This window comes from Lytechinus variegatus, chromosome 2, assembly GCF_018143015.1.
Source record: "Lytechinus variegatus isolate NC3 chromosome 2, Lvar_3.0, whole genome shotgun sequence".
Taxonomy (NCBI): domain Eukaryota; kingdom Metazoa; phylum Echinodermata; class Echinoidea; order Temnopleuroida; family Toxopneustidae; genus Lytechinus; species Lytechinus variegatus.
Window position 1 is genome coordinate 12161554 of NC_054741.1, and position 12702 is coordinate 12174255.

Below are 12702 nucleotides of genomic sequence, written 5' to 3' on the forward strand. Positions count from 1 at the left end.
TGCTAAAAATTCACTGACAAAAATCTTCATGAAACACTAAATGAGATTGAGAGTTTACTGGCTTGGTACAAAGATACGGACAAATACCAAAGGTAATTGCAGCACTCATCTGTTCAGAAACAGTCAGCTTTCCATATTGTCTGCATGTTTTATAATCACACACTACCTTGAGGAAACACTGTCCAATTGATTTTAAATAAGACTAATTCCTACCTTTGCAGCATAAGATGCCTCTTTGTGGCAGAAGAAGTTGAGTTTGTAGTCCCTCTTGCTAAGACCTGGAACATCAATGTAGTCCAGGCCCTTCAGAGTGGTAGCTGGATCTAGTTTGTCAGGTTTGATCATCTCAATACTGGCCTTAAATCTGAAATTAAATTAGGTAGGGAAACATGAATTCCAGGCTATTATGAAGCACTGTTCAATGGTGATAGAAATAGGAAATGCATTTCAAAATATTTTGGGAGATGCTAATACTCACACATTATACTTCTACTTTTACATGCTTTTTGAAATTTTGATAGAATAAACTAATTCAAAACTAGTGATGCTTGATCAATTCTGTGATATAACCACACATTAAACATGAATCTTAAATATTTTGCCTCATAGATAGAAGCATAGTCACCTATTAGTTTAACCCTAACTGGGCAAGGGGGGGGGGGGCTGGGGCTGAAAGCAGACTGTCTGGTTTATATATTCTCTTGAAATGCAAGCATGTGGTCTATCAATTTGATCTAATTTCTCTTTGGTATACACTTCATTTAGTCTAATGGCCATTTAGTCTAATATATAGTCCAATGCCCAGATTGTCTAATTTTCCACTTCATCTACTAATCATACCTTGTCAAATGAAAATTTGGTTCATCTATCCTTATAGACTAAATTTAGTATCTTAGACCAAGTGGATATTATATGAAATAGTTATAGCCTAACTGAAAGTTAAAATTGTAAATGAGACCAAATGGAAAGTAGACAAAGCGGGTGTAGACCAATCAGCATCATACCAAAACAATACATACCTTTGCGGTCTCTTCAGCCAGTTAGAGACAGAAAGGCTCTCTGTGTAGTGTGTTTTACTAGGGATATCCCTGGTGATGTTTCCTGCAGCCTTGGGTGGTTCAGACACACCTACCATGTTGTACATCAATCCTGAGCCATCAGGTAAAGCAAAGAATACACTGCCCTGTAAGGTAGATAAAGGAATAAGTTGCCATTCATGACTATGCTCTTATTAATACAGAAATCATGCTTTCAAATGTGTAATTATTTACCTGCATAGAGCAAACCTTCATATAAGAATGAAAAAAAAACACCCAAACAATACTGCAAATGGCAACCTTTTAAAGAACAATGTATCTGTTTTGTTTTCAAAAGATTGGTTTGGATGATGAATCAGGAGAGAGACAAAGACTTTAAGTGGATTCCAAACTGAAATATAGCAAAGCCAACTTCATATGCATGAAGGAATTTTTATCTGTATCTTTGAGTTTGTCCAATATGATGTATATGACAGTATTTATATATTCCTGGGAGGAGGTACAATGAATATCAATATTATGTACACATATATAGTATTGTACAAAATTGTAATGTATTGTAGTATATTGTAGAATCGATTGATATTATTTTATGTTAAGGCCAACAGGACAGTAGGGTAATGAGCCAAAATTTTTGAGGCGCCAGACATGACATTTGGGGCAAAATATCTATAAAAAAAACCCTGCAAGAAAGCAAAGCAAAGCAAGTGAGCAAAAATGTTGACCTTTTTGATAAAATAATATATTCAACCCATTTTCTTTCTTTCTTTTTCTTCCTTTTTGTTCTTGGTCATGGAAATTTGAAGGGGGATGCATGTCCCCCAACTCCCCCACCATCCGCACGCCAGTGCCAAAATCAATATGTTTCAAACCTACCGTATGTTTCTTGCCCTCGGCTGTCATGACCAGAGGCCTGTAGATGAGCTCATAGGCCTTGCTGTGTTGGGGTTCCACAGTGATTGCCTCAGCACCCGTCCAGTGTTCCCCCTCTATCACCGGCCGGAGCTGTTCCCATCGCTGATTGGTGCGGTTGTGGAGGGTCAGGCTGCGCGTGTCCTTGACACGGACGTGGGTGCTGAAGTGAAGGATCTCCTTCTGTGGCTGGCAGCCGACGCACATGCCAGTCAGGACCAACTTGAGAGGGCGTCCTCCCTCGATTCTGCAGCTCAGTTTCTGTATTGGAGATTAAATTTGTGAATATAAAATATGAATAAATCAATTCAAATAGAATAACACTAGTGCCTCCTCTAGCCACCTTTGATAGAAAGAAGTATAATAATAGAAAACAAAACAATGAGAAATAAGTTTGCAATGTAAAATCAACACTACTTTTTACATCTAGGCTAGGATAAATTTGTTTAAATGTTTATAACTAAGGCCTAGAAACAAACTGTTTGCCACACTTGAGGAGAGTGCAAGTGCAATTAAAAACTAGACGGATTCTGAATCCCTCACTACTAGATCATATTAAGCCTGAAAAAAGTTGCACCCTCATAATCAGATAGTTGGTTTAGTCAGTCTGTATTCCTTTTTTCCTAATACCTTTGCTGCACAAAGAAAGGTATGCATTGGATGACTGATTTGTACAGTCAAACATTTCAAAACACATATTACACTTAACCTTACATTGAATTTGTTTTTCTCTTCTTTAATTTGGTCCGAATCACCTTGAACATCTAATTATGGAAAGTGCGCTATACAAATTCTATGTATTATTATTGTAAATAATTGTCTTTGTGAATATGGAATATGAATAAATAAAACCAAATCAAATCAAATATTAGAATAATACTAATGCCTCCTGCAGCCATCTTTGATAGGAAAAAGCATAAAAATAGAAAGAAAACACAATCATGATAAATAAGTTTGATAATGTAAAATCAACATCTGTTCATTTGACTAAGAATGGTAAACTCATTAGGCTCTTTGTATTCCAGTCAGTTGCCAAGTCACACTCGCCTATTGTTTCCTCTTTAAAACACAAAAGTATTACAAAAAGAGGAGGAAATACTTTATAATGTATAAATGCATACACCAGGAAAAGGGGGAAAATGAAGATCGTTTTCCTGAATAGCAAAATAGCAAACACAATATCTGTCTTTAGTCTCACATATATTTTTAACCCAAATGAGTTCACTGAAACTGAAACAAAGATTTTTCAGAAAATTTGTCATACTTAAAGGTCAAGTCCACCTCAGAAAAATGTTGATTTGAATCAATAGAGAAAAATCAGACAAGCACAATGCTGAAAATTTCATCAAAATTGAATGTAAAATAAGAAAGTTATGACATTTCAAAGTTTCGCTTATTTTCAACAAAATAGTTATATGAACGAGCCAGTTACATCAAAATGAGAGAGTCGATGATGTCACTCACTATTTCTTTTGTTTTTTATTGTTTGAATTATACAATATTTAAATTTTTACGAATTTGACGATTAGGACCTCTTTGTCTGAAGCACAAAATGTTAAAATAATGGAATTCCACGTGTTTAGGGAGGAATGACACATCATTTCACATGACAATGACGAGAAAATGACAATATTTCATATAATGAAATACAAAAGAAATAGTGAGTGAGTGATGTCATCAACTCTCTCATTTGGATGTAACTGGCTCGTTCATATAACTATTTTGTTGAAAATAAGCGAAACTTTAAAATGCCATAACTTTCTTATTTTACATCCGATTTTGATGAAATTTTCAGTGTTATGCTTGTTAAATTTTTCTCTTTTTATTCAAATCAAGTTTTTGTTGGGGTGGACTTGTCCTTTAATTTCGCCTTTGAACATACCTTGTTGAGAATTTTTACATTTCATACAAAAAATTGAATTTTTGTATAACATTTTCATGATTTTCATTACAGATTGAGCATGTGATCTTAAACACATAGGAGTAATGCTGAAAATTTGTTTACAAATTTTGGATAACATTGTATAACATTTTGTTTAACATTTTTCTCAAATATAGCAAGAAAATAGTGAAAGAAAAAACCTGTGAATACAAATATCACATTATGGGAGAAAGATAGAATACTAAACAAGCAACAAGATATATACTGCAAATATAATCACTTTCACATCAAAATAAATTCTCATGACTCCCATCAATATTATACTTCTATATATCATTCAAATCTTAAATACTAGTCAAAAGTTTCTCAATAATTTCTTTTCTTTTTTTTCAAAGCAGAGGTTCTTTCTCACACTTTTCAACTGAAGCAATCGATTAAAAAAATCTGGGAGACAATGATTTTTATAGGCTTCTTTTCGGGATGAAATCATGACAACCACAGGAAGTCTCTCCCCAACAATCCCGGGAAACTGCACCTCCAAAACCAGGCAGTCGTCAAAAAATTATTCAACGCCTTTGAAGGTTTTGAAAATTTTACTTCCGTATTTCTGTATTTTACTTCAAAACCACTCATTTACTGTTACAAAGTGTTTTGATTTTATTGACTCTTCCCGAGTTACATCCCCTGGGACCATATCAGGAACCTGTTTGACTTTATGGGCAAATTTCAATGCAGAAGATGTAAATAACACATGTTTGCACACTCTGGACTAAAAATTGTTTTTGTCTCCTTGAAGATCAGTATATTCAGGTTCTCCTACTGAAGTTTGATTATATTCAAATTATGTATCTTAACGTACAGTATCTTGAAATAGGGAAATTGAATAAATCAAAATAAAAAACAAAGGAATTTACAGGGAAGCTCTACCAAGAAAGACTGGCAGCCAGTATGCTATATCATCCTGTTCATTCTGTATGTCAATCACATGACTTTGAAGGCAGAATAAAAGCAGCATCGGCCAATGAGGAAGCTTGTTTTCAATCTTTTTCTTGCAGTTTCAGAACAGAAATTGGAGCCTAGTATTTTCCAAATATATCCTCAAAAAGTTTGGTCTAGCTTTCTGTTTTGTACAGTAATCACTTCTAAACAAGGAAGAAAGGTGTTGCTTGATTTGCAAAGTTTCAGTGTAGCACTGTAAATTCCTGTAATCTTTCTCTTACCCTGGTTAGTTAAACTATAACTACTACTCTCACTAAGGAGTGATGCATAAACCAAGTTGTTTCTTTATAGTACAGTTTGCCAGTACAAGTCATCAAATACAGTAAGTATGCAGTTACCTAATCATGATTTTCTTTGGTAAATTTGTATCTATTTCATAAAACTTGTTATTAAGGAATACCAAGTGTCCAAAGCTACTAAATATCACAACTTTTGATAATCAAATAATATTTGTATATAATAATTATAATAATAACATTTATAGGGCACTTAATACAGATGTTTCAAAACACACAAGTAATTAGTTATTCATTATTATTAATGTTTTCTTGTGGGAGACCTTTTTGAAACTGTAACTGATATTGTAATCAACTGAAGCCTTATTTTATTCAATAAATTGATCGCTTTCAATTAATGTGAATTTTTGCAATAATATAATTCAATGTATATTACATGCAATGACCGCTGTGAGCTTTACCTTTGACTTCAAATCTAATCAGAGCATTATCACTCCTATATACAAGACATATGTTTAAAGTTATTCTGCAATCATGTTGAGAACAAACATTGGACAGTTGGATGGACAGACGACCCAAAACATAATTCCATAATTGGCAACCCCCTACATCGGGCAGAGGAATGAGTATCATTAATCAATGGGTACACATCAAACAAAAGTTGAAGACACCAATTAATTACTTCTGTAACGATATCACTAATTTTACTTAACTGCCTTAAATGACAATACTTTAATTCTTTTTTTTTGTTTTATTTTTTATTCTTAGACTTTGAAGGCACCAAGAATGGCAGAGGCAGAGGAAATATCCTGTAACAGGAGCTTGATATGCCCACTGTGCCTGGACATTTTTGACAAGGCAACTCTCCTCTTTTGTGGACACACCTTCTGCAAGGCATGTCTTCAAAACCTGGACAATACCAAACGCAAGAATCCAAACCACCTGACTTGCCCTGTCTGCAGGAGAAAGTGCATGCTTGGGAATAGCAAAGTAAATGGCCTTCCACCCAACAATACTGTCAACTCCCTTGTGGACGACTATAAAAACCACAAGACCCTTTCTGCTTCCTCCTTTCTGGTACATTCCTCGGTTGAGAAACGCCAACAAGACACAAAGATAAAACCTGTCCCAGCAATTCGCAAGATGAGAGTAGGAGTGCCCTCATCAGGTTCAGAACAACCATCATCTATTCCTCCAAAGGTACCAGACAGACCACGCAGATCAGTGGACAATAATAGGACTGATTTGGCAGTTTCTGCAAGCCCTTCTATAGGGAACTATGAAGTTCCATCCCATTTTCTGGAGCCACCACGAAAAGTTCCCTTGATCATCCTCAAAGTGGTAGATCTTCCAGCCGGGATTCGGGACATGGCATTGTTTGCTCCTGAGACAGTTTTAATTGTTTACGGGAGCAGTCTTCATGGAGCACAACTGTACAAGTCAACAGGTGATCATAGAGAACACTTCCACAACCTAGGAGCAATCCGAAGTGTAGCCATCTTGACCGATGGCAGAGCCGTGATTTCCCTCGGTAAAGAGGGAATCCAAGAGTGCAACATCGATGGCAAGCTAACAGCCCGTCAGTTTCGGTACAAAAACTTCACAAAGTATTATTATGTATGCTGTGATCATTGCAATAATCTCTATGCTGTCAATGGCAACCCAGAAATCTACTCCTTTGTCTTGGGAAAGGATGCACCTGAGCGAGTCATTCCCACCGGAAAGATGATCCCTTCACAGGTTTGTGTGGCCAAGTCAGGTGCCATCATTGTAAGCTCAGGTACGGCAACGCTCAGCATTGTAGCCATCTTTGATAAGAATGGATGCATCGGAAGTTGTGTTAACTCCCTGGAAAATGAGGAGTTCCTCTATGCAGCAGTGGATCCTCTTGACCATGTCTTTGTGGCAAGGGTGAGGCCAAGATCTGGTCTTATGTTACTATCAAGGTACAAGCTCAGAGGAACCCAACTAACGGACTTCACTCAATACATGGCACTCAATATCGTCCCCACCACTGAAACATGGTGCAAGCTTGTGTGTCTATCACCAAGGCTCCTAGCATTTGCCTCTATGACCAAGAAACTATACTTCATTAAAATTTAAAGAATCAGATAAATGCTCCATGACCAAGATGGACATCTAAACAATCAGCTTCAAGCATCGTTCTATGTCCATACAACCCAACTAAATCTAAATTTATAAAATCTACGATGAACATTGTGCTACTTCCATGACCAAGAAAACATTCCATGAACCTAATCAGTATTGGCAAGTCTGTCATCAATGACATGTTCAAGTCAAATACAAGCAAGGTTTCTTGGTTTGTCCAATACTTACAAGTGACGACCATTATGAAGAGTCAGAGACCCAGATTCCTGTTTCATAAAGACTTGTGATAATAACAATTCTATTACAGGTTTGCTATCAGGTCTGTCAAACCTTGGCTTTGGATGTCCTATTGATTAGCCACAATGCAACTTTCACTGGCCTGGGATATATTGTGTACTTTTTTTAAATCTTTCCCATTTGTGCTGTAATATAAAAATGTGCTCCTTGGAACAGTGGCTAAACTTGCCCCCAAATATTGAAATTAAGGCCTGTAAGTTGTAGTGAAAATGATAAAAATCTGAATATTTATTTACACCAATGTTCTTTCAAAGCATTGATGCTTGTTCTCATTTTCTAAAGTTCATGGTCATTTAATAGACCAAATAAGCCTTCGCAATACTATGATAGGATTTGCTCTTTATAAATACAATCATATCTGATTATTGTTTTAGTACACCTTATACATTCAGCTGGTTTATTCTTTACAATCCAGTTTCAATCTTTAAAATTTGTTATCTTTCACCATGAAGTCAGGTTGATTTTAATAAAAGCAGAGAAAAAAAGTTAAAGGAACATATTGATGAATATTTGGCAAAAATACATTGGAGAATCCACAAAATTGTGGATTTTTCAAATACCTCAGCAATTTATTTTTGTATTTCCTGCAATAATACTTATTACATATAGGGAACTTTTCCCATGAGGCCAAAGCACTTGATGGAGACTGTCTAATCAAATACAAATGATTTCTGGGTGAACTTCCCCTTAGGGAAAGCTTGCACATTTAAGATCCTTTTTAAACATTAATAAAAGGTATTAAAAATTATTAAAAGAATATCCATTCAAATTCATTCCAAGAGTTTGTTGTTGCGCAGGCTATTTTACATGTTCACCACATGCGGTGGATAATGCTATCAATTCAAAGTGGCGATCAGTAATATCTTTGTTTCAAAAAGTGATATAACTATTGATTTTTATCAAGAACTGATATTAATGTTTAGCTGGTTAAATGCAAATGTATTGATTCAACTGAACTTGTTGGATTCGACTTGATTTGATAAAATAAAAAAAAAAATATCCAATCCAACTCAATATTCAGTCTTCATAGCACCTTTTCCTTTCTGTTACAAAGCACTGCGCATACACGTCTCTATGATAATTCTATCTTACAGTGTACACTTGGACTGTAAATAAAAGTATGCTGATCTAAAGATAATATTGCAGATACAAGGAAATATCAAATTAGGGGCCGTATGGTTGTGATCTTAAAATAAACATTTTTCAAGTACTTCCTACTTTAAAGTGCATTGTGTTGCTCCCACTAAAACAATAAGTGCAAGAGTGGCAATGCTTAAAGGGGATGACTACTTAAGATAACAGGTATTAAAAAGAAGATAACAAATGACAGCAATAGAACATGAATATTTGAGCTATCATGATACAGAAAATAAGAGAAATTACTTGATTGTTAATTACTCCAGTTTTAGCTGAAATTGGGGTTGTTTCAGCAATGGCAACTTGTTTTGGTATTGAATAAAATTTGCTGCCAAACATCATTTGGCGAACATGGTTCGTTTGAAGCAGAAAGTGTCATTTTATGGCGTAATTCAAACCAGTTACCAATTGGTTCTAGTTAAAAACAATATCATTGGAACCATTTGTTCCATTTCCCCTAATAAAACAAGATGAAATCAAGACTTTTTTACAATATCATTCTTTCTATAGTTCATAAAAAGAACTAGATTTCAACTTCATGCAGTTCTTCAGTTATTGGGAGAGAGGTCTATTTAGAAATATTGTGACCATTGACCTAATGACCCCACATCTGATCATCAAGTGCCCTCCAATATACAGACATGAATGAACTTGATTGCTGATAAAGTTATTCATTAATCATAGTTGTCTTTCCATAATATAAGTTCCCCTTTAAATGATTGTGAGAAGCCAAACTTACATCATATCTGATATCCTGGCAAACTTTGGTTGGTTGGAACTTGACCTCAAAGGTCACTGTCATTCCTTGTGAGATATAACCCTCCGATGGGCTGATGGCAAAATCAGGGGCAAACTTGTCTGCATTCCATTTGAATCTAAAAGGTAATGACAGGGAGATGTGAGATTAGAAACAAAAAGTCATACTGAGGAGTTTATCCTAGAACATTTTCTGGACTAGAAATTAAAATTAAAAAAATTAACTAAAAATAATTCTTTATAATCTACTACAGTAAACATAGGTGCCCTTCAAAACAGTGCTATTAACATTACGTGAACCCCCCGTTTGATTCTCGACCGCAGTTCAGACTGCAAACTGCGGTCCTATACCCCATTTTTCATTTGAAAAATCTCAACAACATTTCCAACCCCGATAAACCCATCTTGGCCAGGTAATCCCCTTGTCTCAATTTCACCACCACAGGCCGTGGTGGTGAGCGTTTGAGCCAAGGACGAAATGATAAACAACAGCTGTGCTATTATGTAAGACTTAATTGTCTGCCTGTAGGAGAACCTTCAGAATGAAATTATTGTATTCGATATTAATCACGTTTTCAAAGGCATATTACATTCAGACATCCAATATTAGTCCATTTTCAATTTCGAACGAAGAAAATCGACCTCGAAATAAGGAAAGTAAGCGAATACAAATTCCGGTATGCTTAGCATGGAGGGACCACGATGCATCCCATAGTTTCTGTCCGTCCAGCAAGAAAATATGGGATGCATGCCGTTCACTCGCGCAAAGATGGTCCTAACGTTCGAAAAAAAAGAATGGCATACCAACATACAAAGTATAATAATCATGCTGCTGATATGCAAACAAATATGAAGTCATTATTTTTTTTTAATTTGGCAAATGCAGGTTCGTTAGAGGTGTAGAAAGGGGGTGGATGAAGAAAAATAAGTCTAGAAAGAAAAAAAATAAGACAGCCAGACAGAAAGAAAGAAGGAAAGAAAGAAAGAAAGAGAAAGAAAGAAAAAGAGAAAGAAAGGAAGAAAGGAAGAAAGAAAGAAAGAAAGAAAGAAAGGAAGGAAGGAAGAAAAAAGTTGCACTTTCACCGCGTGTATACATGGAACTCCATAGTAGGCTCTAGAACTACACACATTGCAATCCATCCTGTGTGGCCCCCTGCTGTGACTATATATGCTGCCATGTGTTATCTTAAATACTTAGATTTCATGCTTGGGGCAATTAGGATTTGTAGTACTTGGAGAAGAGAATTGATGATAAGGGCATGGACCCTACCACAAAGGGTCCATGATAAGGGAAACTGGGGTATACCTGCTCTAAAACGGAGATTTTCGTCATGAATCACAAATGTGTTAGATGAGTAATGTAGAGTGCTAAGCAATTTGAGCTGGGAAACATAACCAACATTCTGGAGTTCTCCCTAGGGAATGTAAAAATACAAACATAATGTGTGTGCAAGCCCAAATCCAAAGACATATCTGTAAAAGGTTTAGAGCGTTATCCCAATATATAAGTGTGATAGAAATTTATCATGAAGATTATTACTAACATAATAATCATCACTACTATTATCATTATTATCATTCTCATCATTATTATCATTGCTATCATTATCATTATAATCAACCAACTATGACTGTAGATTGAGAGCACCTTAACAGGTGAAAGAAAGGAAGTAACAGTGCACTTACGCAGCGCCGACGTCTCCCGTGTTGTACATGAGAAGCTTGCGGGTGGTACTGCTCTTGAGGACCACGGCTCCAAACGGGATGGATTCCTGGTCCAGATTGATCTCGATTCCCTGGCAGGATCCTGTCACCACCAATAGAGGTTGAGAAAGACCTGCACACTCCAACATAATCTGGCAAGAATACAAAGAAAGAAGGATGTTACAATGTAAAATTCCATGGAATGTGTGGTCCAGATAACATTACAATTAATTTAAAAATAGTAAAACTATAATGGTGTAGGGATGTTTCTATTTTTTGCTACTGGAACTAAGATCTTCATTTTCAAAAATGCAGCATACATTAGTTTCAGTGGTAAAAATTTCTTTTATTTCCTTTTTGCCTGAATGAGGAAGCCCTTAAACTCCTTAAAAATTTGAACAGGAGCAGGTATCGAAATTGAGACATGAGGTCTTCACTTGAGTTGTTGTTGATGCATCTTGACCGTTCTATTTCTTCTTCTCAAAGTGTCTTATTAGGTAATTTTTTTCAGAATATAACAATAAAAAATAGATATAATTATTTAATTGTTAAGGTGATAATGATGATGAATATGGTGATGATTTCAGTTTTGCTAATGATGATCATAATGATGATGGTGATGATGATGTTGATGATGTTGTTGATGATGATGACGATGATGAGTTTGATGATGGTGATGATAATTTTGATGGTGATGATGATGATGATGCCAATTACGATGATGATGATGCCGATGCGGCTGCTGATGGTGATGATGTTGATGATATTGATAATGATGATGAAAGAGATGAAGGAGACCATGACAACTCCAATAGACAATTCCAATGCTGATGATTGCGATTGTGAAAAGTGATGACGAAATATTCTTTAATGACATACTAAATATTGAACCTCTGATAAAAATACATGCATTTCAATCATCCCAATAAAATCTGCATCCTCTCTTACCTCTTCCGTGAACTGTGGGATGCGGCACTTGGGACTGAAGACCAGCTCTAGCTGCGAGGCTCCACCCTTGGCCTTGAGGCTAATCTCCTGGGAGGGAGCCAGCTTCAAGACATTGGGTACCTGCTGCAGGATGGGGTTAAGAGGTGTGATGGCTACGTTGAAAGACAGAGGAGCAGGGCTGTTGTTGATGATAGGAACAGTTCTCTTGATCACCTGGCCGATGCGCAAGGCCCCGAAGCTGACAATGCGATCCTTGGAGTTGGCCACCTCCACTCGCATCTCGGTACCGAGACCAAAGATCTCAACCTGAATTAAAAATGAATCACAATATCATATGTAAGTTTAACCTAAAGAGTCCTGCACCAAAGATAACTTAGGCTAGGATCTATGGAAAATGTTTGTTTACCCCTGAAACCAGTTGAATTCATATAAAAGATAAAATTATAACAGATCAATGAAAGTTAAGGTACAGGAATATCAGATGAATACTAACAAAGTAATGAGCATTTGAATATTGAGATCATTAGTGCTATGTAGATCTTCCAATTGGCAATGCAACCAACATCTGTGATGTCACACATGTACGATTTCTCCATTACTTTAGTACATAATTTTCTTTGTTATTTAGTTTGTTGCAAGATCGGAAGCTTTTTTTATGATAAAACATATTAAACTGGTTTTACAA

At 35.9% G+C, this 12702-nt stretch overlaps 2 protein-coding genes across 2 annotated transcripts in view; one reads left to right on the top strand and one right to left on the bottom strand.

Annotated features, from left to right (window-relative positions):
• The window catches only part of LOC121407342 (hydrocephalus-inducing protein homolog), a 95063-nt gene that overhangs the window by 3012 nt on the left and 79349 nt on the right, over positions 1-12702 (bottom strand). The window contains 6 exon segments of the mRNA XM_041598380.1: positions 214-364; positions 1020-1183; positions 1914-2210; positions 9349-9484; positions 11052-11221; positions 12018-12323. Of these exon segments, the coding sequence (XP_041454314.1) occupies positions 214-364; positions 1020-1183; positions 1914-2210; positions 9349-9484; positions 11052-11221; positions 12018-12323 (1224 nt within the window).
• LOC121407340 lies at positions 5064-7570 on the top strand. The gene is made up of 2 exons (XM_041598378.1): positions 5064-5152; positions 5835-7570. Exon 2 carries the CDS (start codon positions 5853-5855, stop codon positions 7167-7169), a length of 1317 nt encoding a protein of 438 aa, XP_041454312.1. The 5' UTR covers positions 5064-5152; positions 5835-5852; the 3' UTR covers positions 7170-7570.

Bases quoted from the DNA above. Each gene is read 5' to 3' on its own strand.
- LOC121407340 (XM_041598378.1), top strand. From the start codon at position 5,853: ATGGCAGAGGCAGAGGAAATATCCTGTAACAGGAGCTTGATATGCCCA.